The sequence below is a fragment of the Rhincodon typus genome, chromosome 13, assembly GCF_021869965.1.
Source record: "Rhincodon typus isolate 14 chromosome 13, sRhiTyp1.1, whole genome shotgun sequence".
NCBI lineage: Eukaryota > Metazoa > Chordata > Chondrichthyes > Orectolobiformes > Rhincodontidae > Rhincodon > Rhincodon typus.
This window is the reverse complement of record NC_063344.1, coordinates 32104467-32118547: the sequence shown is the minus strand read 5'-3', so window position 1 is coordinate 32118547 and position 14081 is coordinate 32104467. Positions and strand designations below refer to the sequence as shown.

The following is a 14081-nucleotide window of genomic DNA, read 5'->3' as shown; positions in this document are numbered from 1 at the left end:
TGCCTTCATTGCTCAGGCCTTAGAATATAAGAGTTGGGATGTTGAGATTGTACAGGATGTTGGTGGGGCCTCTTCTGGAGTATTATGTCCAGTTCTGGTTGTCCTGTTATAGGAAAGATATTATTAAGCTGGAGAGGGTTCAGAAAAGATTTACCATGATGTTGTTGGGAATGGAGGGTTTTTGTTATAAGGAGAGGCTGGATAGACTGATACTTTTCTCACTGGAGCTTAGGAAGTTGAGTGGTGACCTAATGGAGGTTTATAAAATCATAAGTAGTATAGATAAGGTGAATGGAAACAGTCTTTTCCCTAGGGTGGTGGACTTCAAGTCAAGGGTGCATATTTTTAAGGCGAGAGGAGAAAGATTTAGAAAAGACATGAGAGGCAACATTTTACTCAGAGAGTGGTTCATATGTGGAATGAACTTCCAGGGGAGGTGATGGATATGGGTACAGTTACAATTTTTAAAAGACACTTGGATAAGTACATGAATAAGAAATGTTTGGAGGGGATACTGGCCAAGTTCAGTGGGACTAGTTTAGTTTGGGATTATGATTGGCATGGATTGGTTGGACCAAAGTGTCTGTTTCCGTGCTGTATGACTCTGTGGCTTTATGACTCTGTTACAGTGGAAATGACACGCCATTTCCTTCAACCCAATTGAATAATGTCCTCTTAGTCACCATAACTCTGTGAAATGGATCAGTGTTGCCAAGAAATACAGAAAAGCATAAGAAAAAGACACAAGAAGGGAATATCACGTTACACATTGTTAATAGAATATAAATATAACATGAAGAAGTGTGAGAAACTACATTTTTATTATATTTTGTAGGAAAAGTCAGTCAACTTAACATAGGTGTTTCTAAGAGTATCGAGCTCATTAGTGTCTTTCTTCACAATGCAACGTGACCTAAGCCCAGTTGGCTGTCCTGTCCTGATTCTGTCAAGTAATTCAACATTTTACATGGCACTTCCTGGTGTTTCAAAGACCCATGAATTGTTATATACCCTAACATTGTTGTCGAAACTAATCTCTAACGAATTATGGCATCTATTCCAACGTCAGAAGGAAGTCTTTTCTGTATCTATCCCCTGCTTGGGGTGATAAGCATATTAGTCAGAAGTGAAACATTATCAATCCTTTGTTTATTAGTTAACTTAGTTTGGATGGCGAAAGGTATGTTTATTATCTCACGGATAGCAAGCATCCTCCAGCCTTTGATATGGAGCACTAAGCAACAACCGCCATTGAAATGATACTTTTGAAGTGGTATCTCTTATCGTCTCAGAGAAATAAAACAGTTCAAACAGCCATAGCATGTCAGGCTGAGGGAAACATGGTAGAAGTAAGTTTTGACATAACCTTTAAATGTGAATAATTGGGTTGTTAGGTAGAACATTATTTAATGAAATGGCGCCTGCGTTTGTTTAGGTAAAGGTTTTTGCCGCTGGAACGGAAAGAGGGGGAAATGCAAACAAAACCAGAGCCAGAGAAACGGAGGGCACCTATCGGTGGTTACAAGAGTGAAACGTAGAGCAAGTACCTTGGATTTAGTTATCTTAGAAGTAGTAAATGCAAGAACAGTGGAGATAGTGAAGCAAAACAAAATGTAGGGAACAGAAATAAAATAAAAAATGTTGGGGATACTCAGCTGGTCTAGCCAATGAGGGGAAGAAAACAATGCTAAACTGTCTAAAGAAGCTATGAATAGCAGAATGATCAAACAGAAAGATTATCAAGAGAGTAAAACCCAATCCAGTAAGGAGAGGGAAAGGAAAATGAGGTTAGAAATGAGGACATGAATCTGTTGTACTCGGTTTTCTGTACGGAAAGTTGAAGAGTGTCAAATGGATAAATGTGGAGCTGTTCCTGAAGCTCTTACATTGAGCTTCATTGGAATATTGCTGGAGACCAAGACCAGAGGTGAAGCGCCTGAGCAGTTGCAAACAGAACGGAAGTGTTATCCGAAACAATGACCTTTCCTGCAGTTGATATCCCCAATATTGAACGAACGAAAGAAGGACAAAAACGGACATTTGTGAATGAAGTCTCCCTACCATAGAGGGTATCGTGGGTAGAAACCTAGAATTGACCAAGAAATTAAAATTTCAGTGTAAGTGAGTTTAAGACTGGGGGAAAGCAACCGATCAGTTAAAACAATAATGTTGAGAAAGCAATGAAATAAGAAAAGCAGCTGAGCATGGTAAGGATTGCGGCTGTCTAACACGTTACTATAGACTCCCAACGTGGAAATCCACTGCGGAGCATGAATTCTAACAGCATAGAAAACCTTGAGCTAAACACTTGCGACAAGTCACTTCCATCCCGTTCAAATGTTAATAGTCGGCGCACTTCCGAATACTCAGATCTTTTCACAATACCACAAACCGAACTTTGTCAAACATTTGTATGAAAGGCGTCTTTTTATCAGTTAGGGTGTGAGTCATCACTTCTTTTAAGTGACAGTTTGAAAAATTAATCACAGTCATGAAGAAGCCATACCGGACCGGAAAAGTTTAACTCAGTTTTTCTCTTCACAGGTGAGTTTCTCCAGCATTCTCCGTGTTTCTATTAGTCACGCATTTAATGATTCAACTGTTTCTGAACTTCCTAAATTGATAACTGATTCCAATATTATAAACCTGACTAAAGCTTGGCCGTATTGGGTACTTACTTCCGACTGAGCCTCCATTTAAGTTAGTTTGATCATCCGAAGAAATATTGGTATTCTAGTTTAGCTTTATTCCAGTGAGATAGGTGCATTAAGAACAACGCTTTCCAAAACCCGGTGCTCATAACATTAAAATGGTCCGTCCTGGAATAAAGTATGTCAGAGATAAGGTGACAGGCAGTTGGAGTGGGGGTAACATGGTTTATGGATCGCAGTTTGAAAGCCCCCAATTTAGAGCCGGATGTGACAGTAGCTTCCAAGCACACACATACACACGACAAACCATTGATAGCCAGGATAGAGCAGAGTTCCTACGGGTTCTCTCAAAAAAAAAGAGATTTCGCCGGGAAATGCAGTGAAATATTGAAACTGATTTCTTTTAAATTTTAATTTAATGAAGAACATCCGAATATATAGGGTCATAAAGCGTAGAAATATAGCGACAGACAGGAAAATGTCTTCTGACAAGTTCAGGCGACCTGACTTCCATTGAATATCAGGCGTATTAGCATTTCTGTGATTGAATATGAAAGAGGCAGTTCACAGACATTGCACTCAAAATTCATTGCAGCGCATTCTTCCCGCTGAGAATCTTTGATAAAATGCCTGTTCTGCCGATGAATGGAACGGGCCTCAATTTTTCACATCCCTCCAAGAGAAAATAACGACGGACAAATAATTGACGGAGAAACAACTTGATGTATTTGGACCCTGATATCTGTAGGTCTACATTTCAAAATTTTCCAATTTAAACTTTTATCATTCTTAAAAATCTATCTCGCAAGTAACACATTAATAAGGTGTGGAATATTTGATGCGCAATGATTTGCTAAAGGCAGAGCAAACCCTTCAGTTGTATAACCTCAACTCTGGAACAATGGAACTGAACTTGGTTCTACCGACCTTACATTTTAATTGAAAGCGGGCGCCGATTTTTTTTTTCTGTGTAATTAAAACGGACAAACATTTATTTCCCATCATTGAATGATTTTTTTTGCGAATATATACATAAATTATTGGTGGTTTAATAAATGAGATCACCATTTGTCCCCATTCTTACGAAGTTGTTCTTTTGAGATTGAAGCAGCGAATTACCTCAAAGCCAAGATCAAACTATTCATAAAGGGAACATTAATAGTCACTGAGGTTTGCAGTGCGTCTTCATATTAATTTATCTTTGGCAACTTATATTACAGATTATATCAGCATGATTGCTCTGTAAAATCTCACATGCTTACTGTTGTATGAAACAGATAATTCTGTTTTCTCAAATGCAGAGCGTTGCAGCTTTTACTAAAGTTAACGAATAAAGAGAATCCTCCCATTATAGCGGACCGTTTTCAAGATATTAAAGATTACTTCCAGTTTCAGAAATAAGATGCGTCGGTTTGTGCAATATGCTTTTGCGATCTAAAGCTTTTCGGCCCCGTCACCGATTGTGTAAGTTATTACTTTAGTGAAAAGTGAAAATATTTCAGACTTTTTTGTCAATCATGAGACCCCAGACCACTCCCTATGTGGTTTGCACACCTAAACTCCAAATCTGTGTTCAGCGTTACATCTTGCTGCATGAATATACATCAGATGATTATGTCTATATTAAAATAAATTCACTTACAATTGTATTGCCTTATGGTGTCACTGTTTCATTGTTCAAATGGTTTTGATGGTAATTGGTAAATAATATAGATTGCATCAAGCATCCCGAAAAATGTTAGTACCGTTTGTAGCCAGAATTGTTTATTGCAGTTCTTGCACATTGTTCTCGCCACATCTGAGCTACTGTGGCGTGGGAATGGAAATCAGACAATAAAACTGTCAAAGGAACCTGTGATTTCTGATTCATTCCACGTATGTCGAAGCCACCCAACGATCTCTCCGTTCTTGGGTTTATTAAACTTCCCGTGCCAAGATATAAGCAACTCAGTATGGGGATGGTACGACAATTTTGGAAATTCTGCTTCGTATATGTGTGTCGTTTGCTGAAGAAAAGGGAGAAAGTCATAATCAAAGTAAAATCCTCTCCGTGTACAGTTATAAATGGTTTGTCAATCCATCCGCCCATTCTTTCTTCTTAGTATAAAATAGTCAATGTTTCCATTGGCTGGATGCCACTATTTAATTATTTACTCATAGACCCACTGTTGGAGAATCATTAAAGCTTGCAATTTTTAAAGGCAGCAATTTGCAGTGAAGCAGCAGGGGGAAGATGATGATCTAAAATAGTAAAGGAAGAAGAAAAGGCTGGGTTTTCCTTCCTCTGGCCTTAGTAAGTTCCAAAAAGAGACGCGTGGTGACGTAATTTCACATTATAAAATGATTGAAAGGAGCCGAGAAAACAGCAGACGACCGTTGATCTACAAGCAGGCAGAACTCAGAACGTAACCAACAAATTTTCATTTCATTGTATCTAGGCGTAACATTGGCGATCTAACCAAACGAGAATGAACATCTCCTGGATGTTGGTTTCTGGACTATTCTTGGCTGTTTTGCCCACAAGGACGGCAGCAACCCCCCTGTTTCGCTCACAGTCAGTAAGTTGATGATAATTGTGAAGACAAGAAGTCATGGGGGATCCGGATTGGGGAGGATGCAAAAGTGTTTGTGTAATCCAACACTATACCACTAAACTGGCTGGAAAGAGTAATTGCGTGTTTGTTAGAAACGTGTTGCCTGTTTTCGCTGTCTTTTAATGTTGAATAGTAGTGAAACTAATAATTTGCATGTTCAGTGTTAATCAACTGTAAAAAAAAGTTGTTTACAAATAGTAGCATCCGGAAAAGACAATGCAATTTGTTTTTAAGACAGATGCAATTCTTCAATTATATCAACCTTTATAACAGTTATTGAATTGCATGTGAATACATTTTTGTGAATTGCCATGTTACATTGATAAATGCTGATTAGCTGGTAGTATGTGATCTCACGTTTAGTTCCAACTGTGTCTTGGTGAAAATTTCAGATATAAGGTAAGTACATAAACGGAATACTGTTTACCATTTTATTATCGTAAGCAAGGTCATTGAACTACTTTACACATACGTTGAGTTAATGTATTGTCTATTTCCGCTTCCCTTTACAGGACCTTGCACATTTATTAGGTGAAGAATTGTCTGAGTACCTTTCCTCAGAGGAAAGAGATGTCCCTGCACTTGTGAATCCCAAGGTCCGGTTTTTACGGGACCTTAGCCCCGACACCAGGTCAAAGAGCACCTGGGCTCGGCGGCTTTTCAACGACTACAACAACCCCAGGAAGTTCCGAGGAATCAATAAGAAAGGGTCGTCCAAGGGCTGTTTCGGACGCAAGCTGGACAGAATAGGAGCGATGAGCGGTCTGGGTTGTTAGATCTGCGACACCTAGCGACGGTAAGTACTCACTGCAACAAAACAAAACACGAATTTGCTTCTTTTTTTGTTGGTAGTTCACATTCTCTCCAAAATTAAAAAAAAAGTTCTCTCGCCCGTTCCTATTGCATTCCATGGCATATTTACTGTTGGTGTCTACTGCATGCTGTCTACAGCAGCTGCAACTAGACACGACACTGGCTTCATTTTGCAGCAAAGAAATCCAGGATTTTGTTTTCAGATTCAATTTACTTAAACAGTGATTGCAACAGGGAAACGTAAAGCGTTTTAGTCATATTGCGACAGTTTTCGACAGTTTTTGTTAACTAGCAAGTTTCCAAAATCTAACCTATAGGTCGTAACGGAGTGTAATTTGAAATGCACGTTTTGTTGAGTATTGTCATCCATTTTAGGTGGGGCTATTGGTTCGATCTGAATTTAATCGAAACGTATCCCCTTAGACAGGGCCCAGTTAACTAGAGTTACACTCACACGGCCATACTGACAATATATTTCTCTTCACAGGACACCGCGCTGATGATAGGCTCTGAAAACTACTTGTCCGTTTTATTGTCTCCGTAAAAGTACCGTTTAATAAGAAAACGATGCCAATACGTATTGTCGGTACGACGAACCACATCATCAGCATCTTTACTGGAAAAGAACGCGAAGGAAAACGTTGTAGGAACTAATGCAGCTGTAAATTGTCGCTATTATAAATTGATAATTTCATTTCTGCATAAATGTATTTATGTTTAAACTATTTATATGTTTATAAAGAGAGATATTTATAAAATCTTATTTATGTAACAAACTGAAGAGAGGGTGAATTGCAGCAGAAAGAAACACAAAGTTTGTAACATTTGTCTTAATAGCTGTTACGTGTTAAATTGCATTTCACATAAGTTTGAGAAGCCTCCTTATTTATTACAATCCGTGCAATACATGAAAATACTCCACGGTGGTAGTTTGTTGTTGTGTTTTGCTGCGCTTGTTCAAATTCAGCGCGATGTTCTTAGCATTTGTTTCCATACAAGCAGAACTGTTTCTAAAGAAACTTGGCCCTCGTTCCTTTCTTTCTTTGCATCTGACTCTGCACTAAATATATCAACAGAGATTTGCCATTGTTCGACAGTCGGTATTACTGAGCGCGCTTTCTTCAAAATAGTGAGATGATAACTTCACTGAACACCAGTTTCTGTCTGATGACCGTTTCACACCCACCCTCTCTACATAATTCAGCTTTTCGTCCAGGGCAGCTTTCTGGGCAACTGCAATAATGATTATAATTACAATGCTGTTTAACATAGGCTAGGACTGAATCAGACTTTTCTAAACAATTTTGAGGGGAGAGCTCGTTCAAATGTTCCGAAATTACATCTTTTTCTAATACTGATCAAATGAAAGGACTATTAATAAATTTATTTTCCACTATTTAAGGTAACAATCGAGAAGGAGGTTTAGTTGGAAAACTACTTTACATCTGACAACCTTCCCTACACTCGTCCTAAAATTGTTTTTTTCCCCCCCAAACCCATCTGTATTCCTGTGAATTAAGAGGCAAACTTCAAAATTGTAAAGTCTTTTCGATGTTACGAACTATATACCAGGAGGCTGAGCCTAGTTCAACCCAGGGTGGATGTATCTACAGAGAGGAGCGAGGTTGAATTAGGTTGAAACCAGGAAATAAAAGCTAAACTGACCAGAGGTTAATAAAAGCAAAAGACACGACACGTATCGCCAGCAGCAAGCTTTTAAAACAAATCCGTATTCAAGGCAAAATAATTGTATTGGGTTGACTATAATGAGACAGTACAAAGCAGGTATTCAATACAGCAATATTACGCAGGGCATAAATTACATCAGGGTTCTTACGTTTCGAATTTGTTCATCGAGTAGCTCTAACTGAAGGAGTAAATTACTGCAGATGCTGGAACTGAAAACAATGCTGGAGATCACAGCATGTCAGGCAGCATCCATGGAAAGAAAGCAAGCTGACGTTTCGAGTCTACATGACTCGATAGTCTAGACTATTCAGCACTGATGCTGCCCGACCCGTTGTGATCTCCAGCATTCTTTGTTTTTAGTTCAAAATGAAGTCTTATTGTCAGAATTTTGCAAATTAGTTGACTTGATAGACTCAGTGGAGTTTATGACCTTACTATGTTTTGTGTGATTTTTGAATGATACTTTAAGCACTTTTTGTTTCAAATCTGCAGCTAACGTTTCCTTGTCTTAAGACATCAAATTTAACATGCATTTAAGAAAAAAATAGTAGCGAAATACAAGGTACACATCCTGATTTATATTTATGCATAAGTGCATTAACCAATTTTACAGAAAAAATATGGCAGAAACACTTTAAACTTTTTCTCTAAGATGCGTTTTGGAGTTATACATGCTATTTCTGCTTAATAATGTCTATAAGTCTAGAGGACAGATTCAATTTACAGTTCCAGGAACAACAATTCCTCCTATTTGCATAGAACTATTATACCTTATAAGCAATATAATTTTTCTATGTATGAGAGCATGGATGCCCATTTTTTCCCCAGAAAAATTGAATTGGTGCAAGAAGGGTTCTTGTAATGAAAATCCCTTATTCTTTATCAAGGCAAAAAAAACCTATATTTAAAACTAAAGTGTTCAGCATAGCAGTATTTTTCTATGTGTATCATACATTTTATCAATGATGTAAAGACTTTTACAGTTCAATATACACCCCATTATAAATTTAAAAATGTATTATCATAGCTTCACAAAATATAACAAGCATTTACAAGACATGCCACATTCAGACTTTTTGGTCGTGTATTTCCAGATCTAATTTAAATTATATAAAGCTAATTTGTTATTTAAGACCCATAGGCTAACTATGCTATTTCTCCATTGCACAATGAAATAAAAATCCTGACATCATTACAATTCAAATCACATGCTACATTAATGTTCCATTTCAAATCACACAATTCAGTTGGCAGTTTGCCAGCTGTTAACTGTCCTCCATGGATCCGTTGTCGGCATTATCAAAAAAAATCTGTGAAAATAAAACGTGACAAATTTCACTAATTTCCCCAAAACATATCATGACACTTTCTGAATACTGTGATACAGTATATGTTCTTACAAATGTTAACTTAGGCACATTATAAAAAGAGCTTCATTAAATTAAAGATACTATTAGGATATGAGGATGCATCCAATTTAGGGTATTCAACCAAAGATAAAGGTTAATACCCATTACGAAGCCTTAAATTGAAAGATATATTGATTACCTCAAGGAAATTTGTTATTTTTGATCATTAGCTGAATAAGAAGCCACACAACTGACATTTGTGACAGGCCCTACTAGTGGGTAATAGTACATCAAAGGTTTTCTGCATTTTTTTTTATTGATTTGACAATAAGTTTCATAAGTAGAAGGTTTCTCCGACACACTGGGACTCACATTTCTATTTTCTGCCAAATTACCAAAGTTCACATTTAACAATTTTTTTGTGTGGTTTATAATGTGTTTGCTGGAGAGCACATAGAATGCCATATCTTATGTCAATCAGTAAGACAGAACATTTTACAATCTAAACTACATTGAGCAATTTGGATGAGGGCTGCATTTATTTATATTCAAAACTAATTTACAGAACAAAAACACTGATAAATTAAACCATGATACATGCATGGCAAGTGACAATGGTACTTGAAGGGTTAAATATCTTTTTGAAAATGCAGCTTTCAGAAGCAATGGTATTGTTTTCATGGATAAAGCAGGCGTTTCCCTATTTTATGATTCATGCCACCATCAGTTCTGTTAAGATGAGATGTTACACCCATGAATGTTACATTTTCACCAAGACTAAGAGCCAAAATTAAATCATTTATGTTTCTGAGTTTTTAATGATGGAATCAAAATGAACAAAATGTAATCAATTGTAGACAATATAATAATGCCCTATCACACTTGTTCCAATGAGACTAACTTCATGTATAGTAATAATTAAGGTTATAGATTCGTCCTACAAATCTGGCAGCTATTAAAATTTCATCATCAACTATCAAAAGAACCATGTTATTAATTTATTTATGAACAGGTCTGCTTGGTTCTCCCAAAAGAATGTCTGCTGGCCACCATTTTGTTCTTGGTGATGAAAGAGACTTCAGTTGAAACCATAACTAATAAAACAATCTACATCAAAGAAAAAAAATCATTACTACTTATCCATTTATTTACTCGATTGGCATGGACATTGCTGGCTGGCCAGCATTTATTGCCTGTCCCTTGAGAAGGTCGTGCTGAGTTGCCTTCTTGAACCGCTGAAGTCCCTGGATATTGTCCAGATCTTGTTGCATGTCAACATGACTACTTCAGTATCTGAGGAGTCACAAATGGTGCTGAACATTGTCCAGTCATCAGCCAACATTCCCACTTCTGATCTTGTGATGGAAGGAAGGTCATGGATGAAACAGCTGAAGATGGTTGGGCCTAGGATACTACCCGGAGGAACTCCTGCAGAGATGTCCTGGAACTGAAATGACTTACCTCCAACAATCACAACCATCCTGCTATGTGCTAGAGTTGTCCCCTTGATTCCCATTGATTTGGTATCAGTTCTGCTAGGGCTTCTTGATGCCACTATGTGGCTTTGTCGTCAAGGCTGTCAATGTCACATCACCTCAGGAATTTAGCTCTTGTGTCAATGTTTATACCAAGGCTGTAAGGAGGTCAGGAGCTGACTTGCCCTGGCAGGATCTACAATTGAAATCACTAAACACATTCTTGATGAACAGGTGCTGCTTGATAGCACTGTTGATGGCACCTTCCATCATTTTACTGATGTTCGACAGTAGACTGATGGGTTAATAACTGGCCAGCTTGGATTTGTCCTGCTTTTTGTGCACAAGACATACCGGGGCAATTTTCTAAATTGTCACTAGATGAAAATGTTGTAACTGTATTGGAACAGCTTGGATAGGGGAGCAGCAAGTTCTGAAGCACAAGTTTCAGTACCATTGCCAGAATGTTGTCGGAGCCTATCGCCTCTACAGTATCCAGTGCCTCAAACTGTTTCTTGATATCACCTGGAGTGAATCAAATTGGCTGAAGGCTGGCATCTGTGAATCTGGAACCAGTGGAGGAGGCTGAGATGGACCATCTACTTGGCAGTTCCAGCTGAAGACTGTTGCGAGTGCTTCAGCCTTATCTTTTGTACTGATATGGCATTACATCATTGAGGATGGAGATATTTGTGGAGGCTCCTTCTCCAGCAAAATTGTTTAATTGTCCACCACCATTCATGACTGGATGTGGCAGGGCTGCAGAGCTTAGATCTGATTCATTGGTTATGGGATTGTTTAGCTTTATCACTTGCTGTTTATGCTGTATGACTTGCAAGTAGTCCTGTTTGGGAGCTTCACCAGGTTGACACCTCATTTTCAGGTGCTATTCCTGGCACACCCTCTGCAATCTCCACTGAACCAGCGTTGATCCTCTGGCTTGACAGTAATGGTTGAGTTTGGGATATGCCAAGACATGAGTTTGCTAATTTTTTTGGAGTACAGTTCTGCTCTGTGGATGGTTGACAGTACCTAATGACTGCCCAGTCTTCAGTTGCTAGATCTGTTTGAAATCTGACTCATTTAGCATGGGGCAGGACATATCCAGAGATGGTGATGGTGTTGTCTGGGGCATTGTCAGGTTATTACTCTCCCAGTTTCAGCACTGTGTTTGCAAAGTGGACTGTGCAGAGTTGACACGGCTGGTTTTGCTGTTGTCATTTCCAGTGCCTAGCTTGATGCTAAGTGGTCTGTCCAATTTCGTTTCTTTGTTGAGACTTCATCAATATTGATACAACTGAGTGGCTTGCTAGGCCATTTCAAAGGGCACATGACAGTCAATTACATTGCCGTGGGTCTGGAATCACACATAGACCAGACCTGGTGAGGATGGCATATTTCCTTCTTTGAAGGACATTAGTAAACCAGATGGGGTTTTCATGATAATCAGCAATGGTTATCAATAGATTCTTAATTCCAGATATCTTTCTTGAATTCAAATCCCATCACTTGCTGTGGTGGGAATTGAACGCAGATCCCCAGAACATTGGTTTAGTTTCTGAATTAATAGGCTAGTGATAATAGCACTAGCCAATCACCTCTCCTAATGTCATAAGAAGCTACATTGTGTGCACTTAACTGTCTTTCCCACTCTTACAAGAATTAGTTCAAAAGCAGCCGGTAGAAGTTCAAAAGTCAGTGATTGAGATTCTTATATTGGCAGGGTTAGATGAAGTAAAGCTCACATGAAGCTTAAACACTCACAGAAACCAACTGGACTCACTGCTCTGTGACTGTGGTATAACGGACATGGGAAAGGGAGTGCTCCAATTAAAAGCAAGATAATACTACAAATCTTCCAGCTTCCATTACTGGTTAACATACATTCTGTTTTAACCAAAACATACCATGTGGGGCATAGATAAGGTGAATAGCAAAGGTCTTTCCCCAGGGTAAGGGAGCACAAAACTAGACAGTTTAAGGTGAGAGGGGAAAGATTTAAAAGGGACCTGTCCGGAAACTTTTCACACGGAGGCTAGTGTGTATGGAATGAGCTACCAGAGGAAGTGATAGAGGCGGGTACAATTACAACAGTTAAAAGGAGGGATATGGGCCAAACACAGGCAAATGGGACTAGGATACCTAGTCAGCATGGACAAGTTGGACTGATGGGTCTGTTTCCATGCGGCATGACTCTATGATTCTGTGTAATGAATAGGAATAATGCAATTTAGGATGAATAATATATTCTTGTACCGCTAAGTAATTGATCAAAAGCGTTAAGGAATGCCCACCATTACATCTGATCCTTTTGATATGGAAAAATAGCAAACACGAATAATTCACATGCATCAGTTTGTCACATTCGATATATTTAATGTGACAAATTTCATAAATGTCATGATTATAGTAAGCAGAAGAAACATTTCTTTTGCACACTTGATTTCATATTAAGACCGAGTATGAAGATCCAGAAACAGATTTATATTTAAGTTATCCTGCAGGCAGGGTTTACCATCTCATTCATTAATAAAAATAGAATGTGCTGGAGGAACTCAACAGGTCTGGCAGCATCTGTGGCAAGAAGAGTTTGTTTCTCTCTCCACAGATACTAATAGACCTGCTGAACGACACCAGCAGCTACTGTTTTTATTTCAGATCTTTAATATAAAAATAAAGTACTGCAGATGCTAATGTGTCTGCTTGTTTACACAAGGAATATCATAAAACAAATGTTTAAGTAAATCTACGACTTCTTTCTGACTAATGGAAATGTTGATGATTCCCTTTTTGGCATAATCAGCACAGAATGGAGAGAAAAGCAAGCATTTTAAAATCTGTACAGGCTTACTAATCATTGATTAAACAATGGTGTTAGTGGGGTAGAAACAAGGTCACAAATCACTTGACATCAAGTTATAGTCCAACAGGTTTATTTGAAAACACAAGCTTTCGCAGCTTTACTCCTCCTCCAGGTGATAGTGAGAGAGATAGCATCAGACATTGAAAAAGTAAAAGATTAAAAGGATCACACCACTGATAAGGATGTACTAAACAAACCTAAGATGCCATTAAATCTTCAATCAGTTAGAAAGTTTTAATTGATTATTTAAATGCCCAAATTCCTTTGGAGTCATTGTCCTGAGAGAACTAAAGGTTTTATCAGTGTAAACAAGAGGTGACAGACAATGCATGTTAGGTGTGAGGCCTTGTTTAGAATCTATTTGTGTTTTGGCTTGGAGTCAGACTGGTTTTATTTCTAAAGTAAGAATTTATAAAACGCCACATTGACTGACTGTCTATAAATTGCCTGCTTTTTGAAGAAAATAGAATGTATCTGCCAGTACAAATTCACCCCATAGATACACTGTGTGTTTGGTGTGTGTGTGAGAGAGAGAGAGCGCGAGAGAGACAGATACTGTGTGTGGGGCTTGGGAGACAACATGTGTGAGAGAGAGGATGTGTGTGTGTGTGTGTGTGTGTGTGTGTGTGTGTGTGTGTGTGTGTGTG

General features: G+C 38.3%; 1 protein-coding gene across 1 annotated transcript; it reads left to right on the top strand.

Annotated features, from left to right (window-relative positions):
• The first annotated feature begins 5005 nt into the window (after positions 1-5005).
• nppc (natriuretic peptide C) lies at positions 5006-6760 on the top strand. Its single transcript, XM_020524053.2, has 3 exons — positions 5006-5209; positions 5758-6041; positions 6546-6760. Exons 1-2 carry the CDS (start codon positions 5120-5122, stop codon positions 6019-6021), a joined length of 354 nt encoding a protein of 117 aa, XP_020379642.1. The 5' UTR covers positions 5006-5119; the 3' UTR covers positions 6022-6041; positions 6546-6760.
• The last annotated feature ends 7321 nt before the right edge of the window (positions 6761-14081 follow it).

Coding starts and splice junctions, on each gene's coding strand:
- nppc (XM_020524053.2), top strand. CDS start 5,120: ATGAACATCTCCTGGATGTTGGTTTCTGGACTATTCTTGGCTGTTTTG. Junction 5,210..5,757: donor CCCTGTTTCGCTCACAGTCA/GTAAGTTGATGA, acceptor TTCCCTTTACAG/GACCTTGCACATTTATTAGG.